Source organism: Dasypus novemcinctus, chromosome 4, assembly GCF_030445035.2.
Source record: "Dasypus novemcinctus isolate mDasNov1 chromosome 4, mDasNov1.1.hap2, whole genome shotgun sequence".
In the NCBI taxonomy this organism is placed as follows: Eukaryota; Metazoa; Chordata; class Mammalia; order Cingulata; family Dasypodidae; genus Dasypus; species Dasypus novemcinctus.
In genome coordinates, this window is record NC_080676.1 from 157,736,115 (window position 1) to 157,750,718 (window position 14,604).

General features: G+C 40.3%; 1 protein-coding gene across 6 annotated transcripts in view; it reads left to right on the forward strand.

Annotated features, from left to right (window-relative positions):
• Positions 1-14,604, forward strand: part of TTC3 (tetratricopeptide repeat domain 3) — a 102,164-nt gene that overhangs the window by 35,692 nt on the left and 51,868 nt on the right. For all 6 annotated transcript variants that reach the window (XR_011648720.1, XM_058296223.1, XM_058296222.2 and 3 more), the window contains 4 exons: positions 2,214-2,274; positions 5,821-5,899; positions 7,950-8,084; positions 8,717-8,797. Coding sequence is in view for 5 of the 6 variants with exons in the window: in XM_058296223.1 (XP_058152206.1) it covers positions 2,214-2,274; positions 5,821-5,899; positions 7,950-8,084; positions 8,717-8,797 (356 nt within the window). In the remaining variant the exon portion in view is untranslated. The remainder of the gene's footprint in view (positions 1-2,213; positions 2,275-5,820; positions 5,900-7,949; positions 8,085-8,716; positions 8,798-14,604) is intronic.

Consider the following 14,604-nt stretch of genomic DNA (forward strand, 5'->3'; position numbering starts at 1 on the left):
TTTTCTTTTTCCTTGTGTAAATTGTTTCCGAGTGTTGCCTAAACTTCTGTTCCCTAAAATTTGATAAGCCTCCCTTACATTTGCTAGTGCTTTCCTTTATTTTATAATGCTTCTGTGTTAAGAAAACATTGAATATTCATTTGAAATCAATGCTCAGTTTTCATATTAATACATTTAACTTTAGAAATCCAAATAAAAGAAAGGGAAAGGAAACATAAAATACATATGCTCTTCTTGGTCTGCTCCCTTAATTTCCTTTATGTCAGTTTTTCTTAATCTTTTTGTCATTATTGCTCCTGTTCACCCCAGGAAGCTTTTAGACATTTTTCCTACTCGTCTCTCCCCATGAACTTCTAGTACCCCCAATATACTGTTTATGTGTTTATGTATTGTATGGACATCTGTGTGTTATATATAAAAGGTGTATGATGTTTTTATCTCCTAGGAATCCGGTTTCATTCCTCTTGGTGCCGTATCACCTCCATTGAGCATGGATGCTTTAGGTTCTCTCTAGTTTACTCTAAATTAGGTAGCTTAGTAAATGTGTTTGTGTCTGCATCAGTAAATCACAGGCACACAGTGGGACCTCATTTACTTGGTATCATTGGGATGTCAAGGGTTCCAGGGAAGCAGATGTTTACGTTTTTCATTTATGTTCTGAATCTCCCTTTATACTACCAGATTTTGATGGATTGTTTCTAAAATGGATGACAGGCTTCCCTGCCTTTTCAGACATAGTTTAAGAAAAATATAGGTTTTCTTGTTGGCTCAGGGTGGTGGTGGGTACACACAATATTTATTCATATCCAGCTCCCGCGTAGTATTTCTTGGGGAGTCGCTGAGGTGAGAGTCTTGACTTTCTGGTAATCCTGTTGCCCTCTGTTCTTTTCTGTTTGTTTTCTTTTCAGCATTTTTCCTTCTAGCACCCATTTCCATCTGCTGCCACGTGCAGTCATGTCTTCTCTCAGGCTCCAATCCCACACATTCAGCAGCTTCCCACGGGGCATGCCATTTAGTTAGCAGAATTATAGAGAGGGCCGGGGCATTCAGGAGTTGCCTCACCTGATGTTACCCAAAGAGGATGTGGAAAATTTTTGAGGCTAAAAATTGTCTTTGGACAATTTTTAACGTATGGATATTTCTTATCAGACACCAAATTTAAATTAAAAACTTAAAATACCACCCACCCTTCAGCATCTCCATTCAGGTGAAGACATGAAGGGCCCAGGATTAGTAGATTTATCCAAGGTGACATATCAGAAATCAGAAATTTTCTGCCTTCCCAGAAGCCCTCTTTGGTTTCTGAGGTCACCAAAACCAGCTCAGGCTCTCATTCGCTCCTGGGTATGTGGACTCTCATTGGCTCTGCCCTCCTTCTGGAAAGTTTCCATCACATAAACCTGTCTCTACTGTAGTGCCAGCCCTCGTGTACATGGCATTGAGCATGTCACACTCTCACCCAAAAATATGTAGTAACCGCCAGTGGAATAGCATCTGAACACATATGTCTAAAGCACAGTGCCTGAAAATACTCACCCAGCCTCCCTTTGCAGCCCTTTCCAAACCTCCCTTCCTTAACTGGACACTCCAGATTGCGCAGATTTATCTGCCCTTTCTTAAAATGAGCTGTACTTTTGTGCTCCTTACTCATCTATCCAAATCACAGACTGATCTGCTGTTTCTTAAAAAATGAGCTCTAGTTTTGAGTTCTACTTTTCTTAAAATGATACCTCCTTGTTCCTCAAAACCAAATACAAATGCTGCGTCCCCTCTGACGCCTTGCCCAACCAGTCCAGCTAAAGCGATTTCTCCCTTCTGTGATTAGAGAGCAATTGCTGACTGCAGAATTAATGTCAATAGCCGTGCAAGGTCTTCGTTTCTTCTTAACGTTATTGTTCAATTAGTGAAATGACTCACCCTTTCTTCCCATCTATAGTGTAAACTCCCTGTGAACAGGAGCTATGGCCTCTCTGTATCTACCCCAGGCCTGAATCTCTGATCAGTTACACTTTATTTTTATAATAACTTTGTGGCATACATAGGAAAGCATCATCAGTAGCCTGTTTTTCTTCGGCTTCCACATTTGTAGTGATATGCACAGTATTGCTTCCTTTACTTACGTCTTCCAATTTGTAAATTTTTATACTGTTCTATTCTCAAGCTTATAGATTTTTATGTACACATTTCAGGAACAAATACTTTTGTATTCACAGGTCATGCTCCAAGACATAAAGGGAGACATAGATCCAGACACAATGAATTGGAGAAATCGAGGTATGGTTTTTCTCTCTAAGGTATATATATATTTCTTCCTCCTCCTAATATACCTCTCCTAAGAAAGAGGGGGAAAAAAATCTCTTTTTCCAGTATTAATGACCATTATGACAGTATAACTGCCATCGGAAGAACGTCAATATGTAGATGTGGACTGTACTGTGATGATATCCAAGGCATGTCTTTAGAGCAGGATCGTTTTTGGCTGAAGGATTATTATCTTGGATATTAAAACTGATTTCTGAAAGTCATACAACATGAAGTATATCAGTATTAATTTTTTTGAAATTCCAAAGTACCTGATCATAAGTGGGAAAAATACTCAGAGAGGTAGAAGGTCAAAATCTAGTTGCCTTAACCCCTTAGCATATTTCACCTCTCCCCAAATCTTTTTTCTAGCGGGCTTAGGAACCCACTAGTAACAATTTCTTGGCCATCTGGAAACATACTCTGCATGTGTAGTCATGGGTATGTGTATTTTCAGAGGCTGTTTTGAGTTATTGTCAGAGGAAAATATTTACTAATCAACCACTTAGTTCTGGCCACTTACTTCTACCAAAACACCCCCCAACTATTTACAGTTAATCCTCTGTTGCCTGTACATAGATATAAACTGATTGCAAAGTGGAATTGTAAATCTTATGAAACAGAAGTTCATGAAGTCAGTGAAAGTAATGTGGGAGAAACTGCAAAGCCTTGTCTCCCGCATTTACACCAGTGGCCAAGTTTCTTTTTTCCATTTGTTAAGACTGACTCCATGTGGTGCTTCAAGGAAAATAATTTGGAGATTAAAGCACCATGAGAACCCTAAGAAAATTAGTAAAGCCCAAGTTTTATCAAAAATGACCTTTGTTGGGAGCGGATGTAGCTGAAGCAGGCTTGAGTGCCTGCTTCCCATGTACAGGGTCCCAGGTTTGATCCCTGGGATCTCCTAAAAACAAATAAACAAATGAAGAAACCAAAAGGCCAACTCTCATTGAGGAGCAGGTGTAGCTTAGTGGTTGAGCACCTGCTTCCCATGTATGAGGTCCTGGGTTCAATCTCTGGTACCTCCTAAAAAAAAAAAAGACTTTTGTTGATGCTGCTACGCATGGGAGCATAGTGTATTATGTTATTCTTTTATTTGGTAGGAAAGCACTGAGTTCCACTGCCCGACCCCACAAAAGAAACCAAAACCTAAAATATGAGCATTCTTTGAATGGCATAGCTATAATTTTAACCTCTTTTGTGAAGATAAATTAGTTTTCCTAATATTTTGTTTCAGTTTTCAAGGTTAGGGCTCTTTGGTAATGTCCTGAGGTTATTTCACGATTAAAAGAGAGAACCACATAAAGCACTTAGAACCCCAGAACAGAGTAAATGCTAGTTACACTTCAGCTATCATTGTTGTTGCCCTTTCATTGATTTCATTGTTATTAGAAGCGTTCTGCCCCACATAAAGCGTGTTTTTATCTCTTGTGAAGTAGACCGTAGAGATCTGCTTCCTGCATTTTCAGGGCTGCAGATGAATCCTGTTTTCCTACCAGTGCCCTATTGTTGTGTGTTAAAGTTTTGTCCCTCTCTTCCTCCCCTTCCTTCCTCTCCTTCTCTCCTTTCTTCCTCTCTTTCCTTAGAGGGGGATAAACAAAACAATGCTTTAGTAAACATCCTTGCCTTGTATACCTTTGTGCACTTGATAATGTGTATGTGAGGAAACAATTTCTGGAGTGGAACTGCTGTGTCACAGAGGTGTGCAGTTTAACCTGGTTCGATATTGCCAGTTGTCCTCCCAGGAAGGCGGCACTGTTCACCTGTGAGAGGTGCTGAGTCTTCTTCTTCTTTTTTTTTTTTTCAAAATTTGAAGGACATTTATTTTAATAGGACTTAAGCATAAAGCGCACTGGTGCAATTTCTGCTATTCTCATACTAGCAAAGAGTAATGAAATTTCCCAGAATCGAGACTCCTAAAGGCAGGCCAGGGCCCTGCAAAGAGGCGGGTGTGACCAGCAAGGCCCTCAGACAAGGGAGGAGACGAGATAAAGGCCACATGTGATCTCCACATCCTGGGGTCCGCACTGCCCCGGGAGGGACAGAAGGCCATCAAGGTGCCACTTGGGGCAACAGGGCAAAGAGCGTTTGCCTTGGAACACCTTCCTGGATATGACCAGACTAGAGGGTACGTCAACAAGGTCATGGAAAGTAACACAGAAAGCACGGGCTCGGGCTTGGAAAGTTACTTAGACTCAGCATGAGAGACCCGAAGAGTCGACAGGTGCTTCTAAGCAGGAGAAGGGCTGCTGTGCCGACACGGCATGCAGAGGAATCACGACAGTTGGCTGGGAGCAGGGGACTGCAAGGGGGGCACTGACAGCATGAGACACCCTAAGCCCACAGGTCCAGCAATGAGCAGAGCTGGCATATAAATCCTGGATGCCTGGTTTCCCGGTCTCCACGCTCAGCCATGAAGGTAGACAGCCTGGAGGTTTCCCACTGGGGGATGTGGGATGCACCTGCTCCCGGCACCGCAGCCTGCGGGAGGCGCCGCACGCGCCAGCCCCTGCAGCCCCAAGCCCGCGTGAGCTGGCGGCCACCGCGAAGGACAATCCGGGCCCGGCGGGGCCGCCCCCTGTGTCTTCTTATTCTCACCAACATTGGGATCCAGACGTTCTGACCTTTGCCAAGGATAGGTTAAATGGTTATGTTCTAGTTTCGTAGGCTGCTGACAGCAGATACCATTGCTTCTAGCAATGGGAATTTACTAGTTTCCAAGCTTACTGTTTGGAGGCTGAGAATAACATCCAAATCAGGTATTGCTTTCTCCCCTGAAACCTGGCTGCTGGTGGTCCTGGACTCCTCTGCCACATGGCGAGGCACATGGCTGCACCTGCTGGTCCCTCCCTTCTCTTCTGGGTTTCCTGAATTTTAGCTTTTTGCTTCTGTGGCTTCTTTTCTCTCTCTCTCTCTAGCTCTCTCTGTCTATCTCCTGCCTCCCTTCCCCCCCCCCCCCCCCCCCCCGTATCCATCCCACCCTTGGCCACACCTTAACTGAAGTAACCTCATCAAAAAGGTCCTATTAACAATGAGTTCACACTCACAGGAATGGTTTATCTTTAAGAATATGGTTTTCTGGGGTACATAAAATTCCAAACCACCACAAGTTATGTCTCACTAATTTTCCTGTGAGATTGAGCATCTTTTCAGTGTATCTTGGACACATTTCTTGTTTCAGGACGGTGTTGTTACTGTAGATTGATAATAACTTTCGAGGCTTAGCACAAATCCCACTTTTTCTTTTTTTCTGAAGGGGTTCTTCCATGTCATCGTTAGAATCAGCTCATCTGGTTTCCCTGTAACCCCCACTTCTGTAAACACTTTCATTGGGATTGTATTGAATTTAGAGATTTATTTGGGGAGAATTGACATCTTGGTAATGTTTTATTCAGGAACTTTGATAACTGTTTACTCAGTATTTTAAATGACTATGACAGTAAATATTTTTGTTTTCTTCATGTAAGTAGGACTGTTTTATTTTTAAATGAACTCAAAACAAATACTTTTCTCTTTTAGTGCTAATTCACAATTACAGATAGATTTGAAAAACATCTTGGACAAACACCTGTCTAAATCTGCCAGAGCTGCACACCAGGTAATGGAAAAGGCAAACTCTTTGAACAAAGCTTTTTTTTTTTTTTCCACCTCAATTAAGTTCTCATCATGTACATTTCTGAAGCTTTTTATAATTTTAATTATATATATAATTTAATATATAATTGTGAAGGAAAAAGTCACTAATTTAAATATTAACTTAATAACTATGTTATTTAGAGGTTTACCGAGTGGTTAACATGGAAAATTGCCTCCCAAAGTTGGTAGCAATAATAATATTTTTAAAATTTCAAGTAATATAATTTAGAAAGATTTGAACACTTGCATTTTTCACCTGTTTGGAATCATACCTACTCTAAAATCAATAAAGAGCAATTTTTTATTCTTTGACTAATTTAACATTAACCAGATAACTTTGTAAAATTCTTTTTATGGTATTTAGTAAATGATCAGAAGCGTGCATTAGCATGGAATAGAATACTTAAAATATGTGGGTCCTTTAAAAATTCAGGTAGTTACTTTGGGTATATATAACAAATATCCTACAAAGAACTGTTGGAGTAAAGCGTGTTTCAAGCATTTTAACGAAAACAGGTTTCCAATCATTAGCATAAAATCATTTTTAAAATTTCTAGCAATTGGAGATTTTTGAATTATGTATTTTACATGGATTTTATTGTTGCTAAAAACCATTCACGAAGGACCAAAAAAGAACAGACAGCCTGTGAAAATCAAGAGATGACTTAAGTATGACAGTTATATTTGACTTTTCATTCGTTCATTCAGCACGTTTTTCTTTAGGCCGCCCTGTATGCTGAAGACAGAGAGAGGTCGGGGTTCAGTGACCCAGCTCTGCATGGAGCTTTCAGGGTGTTGTGCTGTATCGAGGGAGATGGTTTCCAAAGGAAACTGGAGGATATGTGGATTTGTTTTCTAGAATGCAAAAAATATTAAAATCATCCGATCCAGGTCTAATAACTAGTATGATAGGCCTCTGTATATTCAAATTCATATCTGAACAACATAAAGATGGCTGTCATTGAGCTTTTAAATAGTTTAACAAGTCCCAGGTATATATGGGAGCTGCATTTTCCATGCATATTCAAGGGGAATGTTCTTTCCTAGACTTTTAATTCATTGGGTGAAAACCAGTGGGAAGCTTTCGTTAATGTGGCCAAACTGCTTTTCTTTCTGCACTTTGTGCAGTGGGGTCTGCTTTTGGATCTTTATTGTCAGGAACAGGAAGGGATGTTACCTGCACATTTCCATTTTCCACCTGTTGGTGTCCATGGGATGGCCAGAAGGTGGGAGCTCTGGGCTTAAACATTAGTTTTGCATTTCTCATCTTTATGGGACTTTTGGAACTTAAGGCTGTTGTCATGTAACTATAATGTGTGTTCATTTGAACTCAAATTACAATTTAGGTGCACATGTGGATTCAAATTATAAAATTTTTCTCAACTTAAGGGTACATGTTGACTGCACTTTTGCTCTTATTTTTTTATTTCCTTTGCTCCTTCCTTTGCATCTAACTACTGATAGCTCTCCAGATAGTTTTATCTGTCTATATTTGAGTACATGTTAGCAGGATTACAGCTCAAAATTGGATTATCCATTCCTTGCTTGGAATTAGGTTCATTCCAGGGCAGAATAGCCATTGTTTAACTCTGATAATCATCAATAAATTGATTGCTTGTTGATATGTGTCTGATTGTTTTAGTCCCACCCAAACAATTTACTTACAAATGGCGGCTGATGTTCTTCTTAGGTGCTGTTAAAATTTCAAAATCTTGCGAGTTTAATCTGGAAAAGTGAGCAAGGTGTCACACTGTGTAGTTTAGAATGAACTACCCTTTCTTGTCATGGGCAGCAGTGGAGGTGGGGGGTCAAGGTGTGAAGCAGTACCCCTCATTGTCACTTTAAAGGCACTGTACTGAGAAAGGAATGTAACACATAAAGGGTAGTTTAGTATTTAAGTCTTTTATTATCAGCTATAAAATATTGCTGCCCTAAGATGAACTCTGGCATCTTAAGTTTCATGCTAAAAACATGTAGGTTTGGGTTATTGCAATAGAAGTTCTCTTTTGCAGGATTTCTCTAATATTATGAAAATGCTGAGAGGCTTGATGCAAGATGGTTACACAGCCTTGTTGGAACAGCGTTGCCGCAGTGCTGCCCAGGCCTTTACAGAGTTGCTCAATGGTTTGGATCCTCAAAAAATAAAGGTAAAATTAATGTATCCTAACTTGATTAGCAGTGCCAGTGCATCTCGTGTGACTGTAGAAGGGGATCAAGCTTTAACCACATTAACCACCTTGCATTAGTGTGCCTTAGCCCTTGCTGAAACTGGCTGAGTCTACTCCAGGTTCCACTTCATATGTGACCCGTGTTTATGCGCTCCCCTTGTGCTGTATGGCGTGTGCTCATTAGAACTCCCAGCCTTTTCTCTTACTGAAGTACTAAATCAAGATTTGGATTGGCTTCAGTCACATCTTTACATAAGAAAGAATTAGTTAGGCAAATAAATAACTTGACACAAGGTTATAGGAAAGCAAATTCTTAATCTATCACTACTATCCACTTACAGACAAGTGTGACTTTAATTATAAACTAATCTATTACTAATCATGCCTTCAGGGAATGATGAGACATTGATTCTGTTTTAATTACCTGATAGCTATATAACTGCACGTCTTTGCAGAATATATTTTCTAATTCTGTTTGGCCTTTAGCTCAATCATATGGACTAGTGAGATTTTGTTATACTTCTTTTAATGTTGTGGCTAGGAGGTTGGTATGATGCAAATTGGGTGGAATTATGTTTGGATTTTTTTAACTGGAACATTTTTATTGACAGCAATTGAACTTGGCCATGATTAACTATGTCTTAGTGGTCTATGGACTCGCCATTTCTCTTCTGGGAATAGGGCAGCCTGAGGTAAGATTTGTGACAGAGGTAATAAACAATTAAAATATGACATTGACTTTATTTTATTTTATTTTTTTTTTCAAGTCATAGCATCTTTTTTTTTTTTTTTTTTTTTTTACATTTTTTTTTAATTGATTTTGTAATAATATTACATTAAAAATATATATGTGAGGTCCCATTCAACCCCACCCCCCCCACCCCACCTCTCCCCCCCCCCCAACAACACTCGTTCCCATCATCATGACACATCCATTGGATTTGGTAAGTACATCTTTGGTCACCTCTGCACCTCATAGTCAATGGTCCACATCATGGCCCATACTCTCCTCCATTCCATCCAGTGGGCCCTGTGAGGATTTACAATGTCCGGTGATTGCCTCTGAAGCACCATCCAGGGCAGCTCCATGTCCCAAAGACGCCTCCACCTCTCATCTCTTCCTGCCTTTCCCCATACCCATCAGCCACCATGTCCACTTTTCCCAATCCAATGCCACCTCTTCTATGTGGACATTGGATTGGTTGTGTCCATTGCACCTCTATGTCAAGAGGAGGCTCAGATTCCACATGGATGTTGGATGCAATCCTCCCACTTTCAGTTGTAATCACTCTAGGCTCCACGGTGTGGTGGTTGTCCTTCTTCAACTCCATCTTAGCTGAGTGTGATAAGTCCAATAAATCATATTGTAGGTGCTGGAGTCTGTTGAGGCTCAGGACCTGGCTATCACATTGTCAGTCCAGAGATTCAAATCCGCTAAATATATCTTAAACCCCAACATTAACTGCACCTCCATCATCTTAGCATGAAAGTCTTATGGAGGAAGATCCCATCTGAGTCCAGATTCATCACACATAAACACCAGTTCCAAAAAGGGGCCATCTGACCTGGTAGTTAACCCCATCGGCCATGACCATAACTCCCATGGGTCTCTTTAGCCCTCGAAGGAACCGATATCTGGGGGTTGTATCTGCTTTATCTGTCTCTCTGACTCTGCTCAGTTGTGCATGAGGGCAATCCTTCTGCCAGCCTCCAGACTCTTTTTTAGAAACTCGTAGCCATATAAACTCATTTCTCTTTTCCATTTCCCCCTTACTTTAGGTCAAACAGCATTTTAAAGTCATGTTATTTTATGTAGACAGGGATATTCTGCTGATCCACATTGAACCTTCCGTATAAGGTCATTTTCCAGTTGCATCATCAGTTGGTAGTTGATAGTGGTCCCTCGGTGCCAGGGAGGCTCATCCCCGGGTGTCATGTCCCACGCTGGGGGGAAGGCATTGCATTTACATGCTGAGTTTGGCTTCGAGACTGGCCACATTTGAGTAACATGAAGGCTGACAGGAGGAAATTCCCAGGCACAATGTTGCTCTAGGCCTTGTTCTTATTTTAGGCTTATCGGCTCACAAGCATAGTCATTAGCATCAGGGGCTCACTGTTGAACCCTCACTCCCTCCCGGTCCCCGCCGCTGTACCTGGGAGACTATCGCTGCTCCCCTAGGGACCATGACAGAACACCATTGGCCAGGAATCCAGTACCCCCCCTGCTGTGGTTTTTAATTGTTGCCACTATGAGTATATCCAAACATTACCATGCACCCTGGACATATGTTCTGTACAGCTCCCTGTCAGCCATATATTACCTGTCATTGGTATCCCATACCAGTATCCCTCCATTGCCATTGTTGAAACACTCTGTGATCCAGAACTCCCCGAAATTTGAAGCCCAGTATAATGTCATGGTCCCTTACCAGGGAATGGCATATAGCGATGGATTTAAAGGTTAGATAAAGAACTTGGATAAAGTTAGATAAAGAACTTAGATAAAGAATGTTGACTTGAAAAAATTCTACATCATATCTTTTCCCCCCCCCCCCCAATTATTCAGCTTCTCTTCACAGGAGTCCTAGACCACAGCAATGCATATATATAATATACAGCACTCCCATACATCCACCACAAAACCTTTTTCCTTCCATAGCGATACTCTTACACTTTATTCATATCATATTTACTTAATGTGATGTACAGAGTCTGAGACATTAGCTTTCTAACAAGGTGACATCTGTGCTTACATTATGGTGCATACTTTAGGATATACAGTTCTTTACATTCTTAGTTATCCTATGTTTTACATTATGGTTTACATTATCAGTCTGTCATCTCCTATATGTTATGGTGTAATATTACATGTTTTATATCCATCCTTGTGTACTCTCAAGAAACTCCTCTCTTATCCCCCATACTCCTCTCATCCCCCATGACATTGACTTTAGAAGATACATAAAAATAGTTTTCCCATGTGGCTCATTTTCTTTGGTGTCCTTTCTTGATAATTTTGCCTGTAATAGCTAAGATGAACTTAATTTGTTTTTTTAGGAAATTTAGTTTGTGTTCCTATTATAAAAAGTCTATTCCAGACAATCGGTGGGATTCTGCTTTTATTTGTATGAAAGGCAAAGGATCTAATGTATCATGAATGGTATATTTCTAAAATGTAATGTTGAGGTGAAAAAGGCAAGTTGGAAAACATAATAAATATCTTGATACCATTTATATACAATTTGAAAAACATTCAGAATGATACTGTATATTGTTAATGGTACATATCTTGCAAAAGTGAAAACATGCAGTATATCTATGTCAAATTTAAGATAATGGTTGCATTTAGAGGTGAAAGAAAGGAAATGGATCCTGGGGAGGTTAGGAAGGAGTCTTCAATTATGGATGTTATGCTGTTGTATTATTTAAAATAAAGCAGAAAATGATAATATTATCCAGCTGTAAATAGGAATGAAGTCCTGATACATGTGCCAACATGGGTGAACCTTGATGACATCACGTTGAGTGAAATAAGCCAGACACAGAAGGACACATGCTCTCGCTGATTTGAAACAATTAAAATAAGCAAACTCATAGAGTCAGAATATAGGTTACCAGTGGGGATAGGAGTTAGGAAGTTAAAACTTAAAATGTGTACAGGGTTCCTATTTGGAGTAATAGAAATGCCTTGGTACTAGATGGTGGTGATGGTAGCACAGCATTGTGAACGTAATAACCAGCACTGAAATATGTATATCTGAATGTGGTTAAAAGGTGAAATGTTAGAGTGTATATATGGTAAACAGAATAAAAAATTTTAAAAACATCCATGGAACTACATATACAAACAGTGAACCCTAAGTTAAACCATGGGCTATAGTTAATAGTACAATCACACAAATGTGCTGTCATCAGTTGTAACTAATGTCAGGTGTTAATAATAGGGTGGGGGAAGCAGATGTAGCTCAATGGTACGAGGAGTATACGAGGACCTGGGTTCAATCCCCGGCACCTCCTAAAAAAAAAGAGAGAAAATAAAATAATAATAATAATAGGGTAGTACATGGGAATCCTATATTTTATTTTATGCATGATTTTTCTGTAAACCTATAACTTCTCTAATGAAGAAAAAAATACAATAGTGTCTTCTAGTTTGGAATAGTGGGTTCTTGAGTGTTATTCTCTAGAGTGCAGGCTTGGCATGACTGGCCCATCAGTGGATAGTTGAGGGCACGTGTGACGTCCCTGGCTCCTGTTCTTTAATTGCTCTCCTGGAATGCTTACTTCCCTGCACTTTCCAGCATTATCATTTGTTTTCCATAGTTTGAGTTTTCTGTAAATGCTGAAATAGCTCTAGAATGACCTCAGGTATAATATATCCTTTCTCCTAGCCTGGGGGTAGGGAGCTCAAGCTTTCCTGGCTAGATGAAAGATTAATTCTAAATTGCTCCATAATTAGGATCTCAGTCTTCATTATGTTCTCCTTGCTTCCATGATCCACAATGCCTGAACTTCTTTCTGCTTCTTGTCCCGTGCTTTTCCCTTGTTGTTGATGTAAAGGATGAAGGTCTCATTCCATTTTCTGCTAGGTTTTTCAGGACAAGGCTTCATGATGTCAGGTTGTCACGTTTTACCTTATCGGAATTAAAGAAATAGCTTATTACATTTGTGATTTACTATAAAGTCGTGGTCTTATTAAAAGAAAAACAGGTATGGTAGAGCTTGTATATTTAAATGAGTTTCATCATTCAGAGTAACTCCTGAAGGAAATCATGTATTTGTTCCAATACAGTCGTGCTTGGCTATTTTTGGATGCCTCCTTTGGAATTGGCCTCAGTTCTATTTATAAGCCCCACTTTGTAGTGATGCTTCTTTTAGACCCACGGTGGGATTACCAGTATTGCTTAGTGCCAGGTGTCTTTTGGATTTTTTCTAAAAACAAAATACATTCAAAGCAAAGAGGTTTCCCACTGTTGAGAGTATGTAAAATATAGTGTACTCTCAGCTCTGTAAAGCTTTTACTAAAGAGCTGTTTCTAAGACGCCCATTTCCAGAACATTCTGGTAACATCCTTGGAATAGTGCCTAACCTCCCAGGGGAGCAGCCCTTCCTCAGATATGTTATGGTGTGTGTATTAGTCAGCCAAAGGTGTGCTCATGCAAAAATACCAGAAATTGGTTGGTTTTTATAAAGGGTATTTATTTGGGGTAGAAGCGTACAGTGACCAGGCCATAAAGCAGGAGTTACTTCCCTCACCAAAGTCTGTTGCCATGTGTTGGAGCAAGATGGCTGCCAATACCTGTGAGGGTTCAGGCTTCCTGGTTCCTCTCTTCCCAGGGCTTGCTTCTCTCCAGGCTCAGGGTTCCTTTCTTCCTGGGGCTTGCTTCTCTTTCCTCAGAACCAAGTTCATCTGTGTACTTACTTCCCGGGGCTCCAGATCAAGACTCCAACCTCCCTTCTCTGCTATGAAGTTTCCCTGTGAGTCCCCGCCCACCAAGGGGACAGGAACTGAATGTTCTATTGATGTGGCCCAATCAAAGCCCTACTCATTATTTAATCAAATAAAAGTAAAACCTCTGAATCTAATACACTTTAATATTCCTAGAGGAAAAGATTAATGTACAAATACAATCCAATATTTCTTTTTGGAATTCATCAGTGATATCAAACTGTTATACTTTACCCTCTAAATTCCAAAAAGACATTACAATATTTTTTAAAAACCTTAAATCAGTAACAATACTAAGTAAAAAATCATATCATAATTGGGTTAAAGAAATAAAGTTGTCTTGAGGCAAAGTCCTGTCTGCAATAGACCTCTGAAATTTATAAAACCATTTGTCTACTTCCATTACACAAATGGACAGACAAAGGACAAATTATTTTCATTACAACAAGGAGAAATTGGAAGGGGAACATGAGTTATGGATCCAGAACAGTTCAGTAAACCTGCAAGGCATCCTCCATCCGATTTCAAAGTCTGAGAGTCATTCTTAGAACATGGTTTCTTCTCCTTGGGCCTTATGGGAACTCACTCTTTCCATAGGCTTGCCCAGTGGCCATTTTCTTGGTTCCACCTTCAAGCATCTGGGTGGCAACCAAGCACCAGACTTCACCCTTGAAGAGCATTGGAATGATTGTTACACCCCACCCAATCTTTGGGTTAGAGACTTAACTCCCCTAGTACAGTGAGGTGAAGGCAACATCCTCCCTAACCTTTGGCATACAGGTTCAACCCTCTCAGAGCAATGAGTTGACTACCTGGCCTTCCCTAATCCATGGGGGACAGGCCCACCCCACTCAGACCTATGGAGTGCTGACCTTAACCGCCCTAATCCTTGAGGAATGTGCTACACCCTCTGTACTCGGGGGCAGCAAAACTCTTCCCAAATATCGAGTGGGAATAGCCACTTCTTCAGCTCTGTACACATGGATGGGATTCCTCTCTTGGTCCAAGGCTATGTTTTAATTCCAGAACTCAGCTTCCATGGTTTTCCTC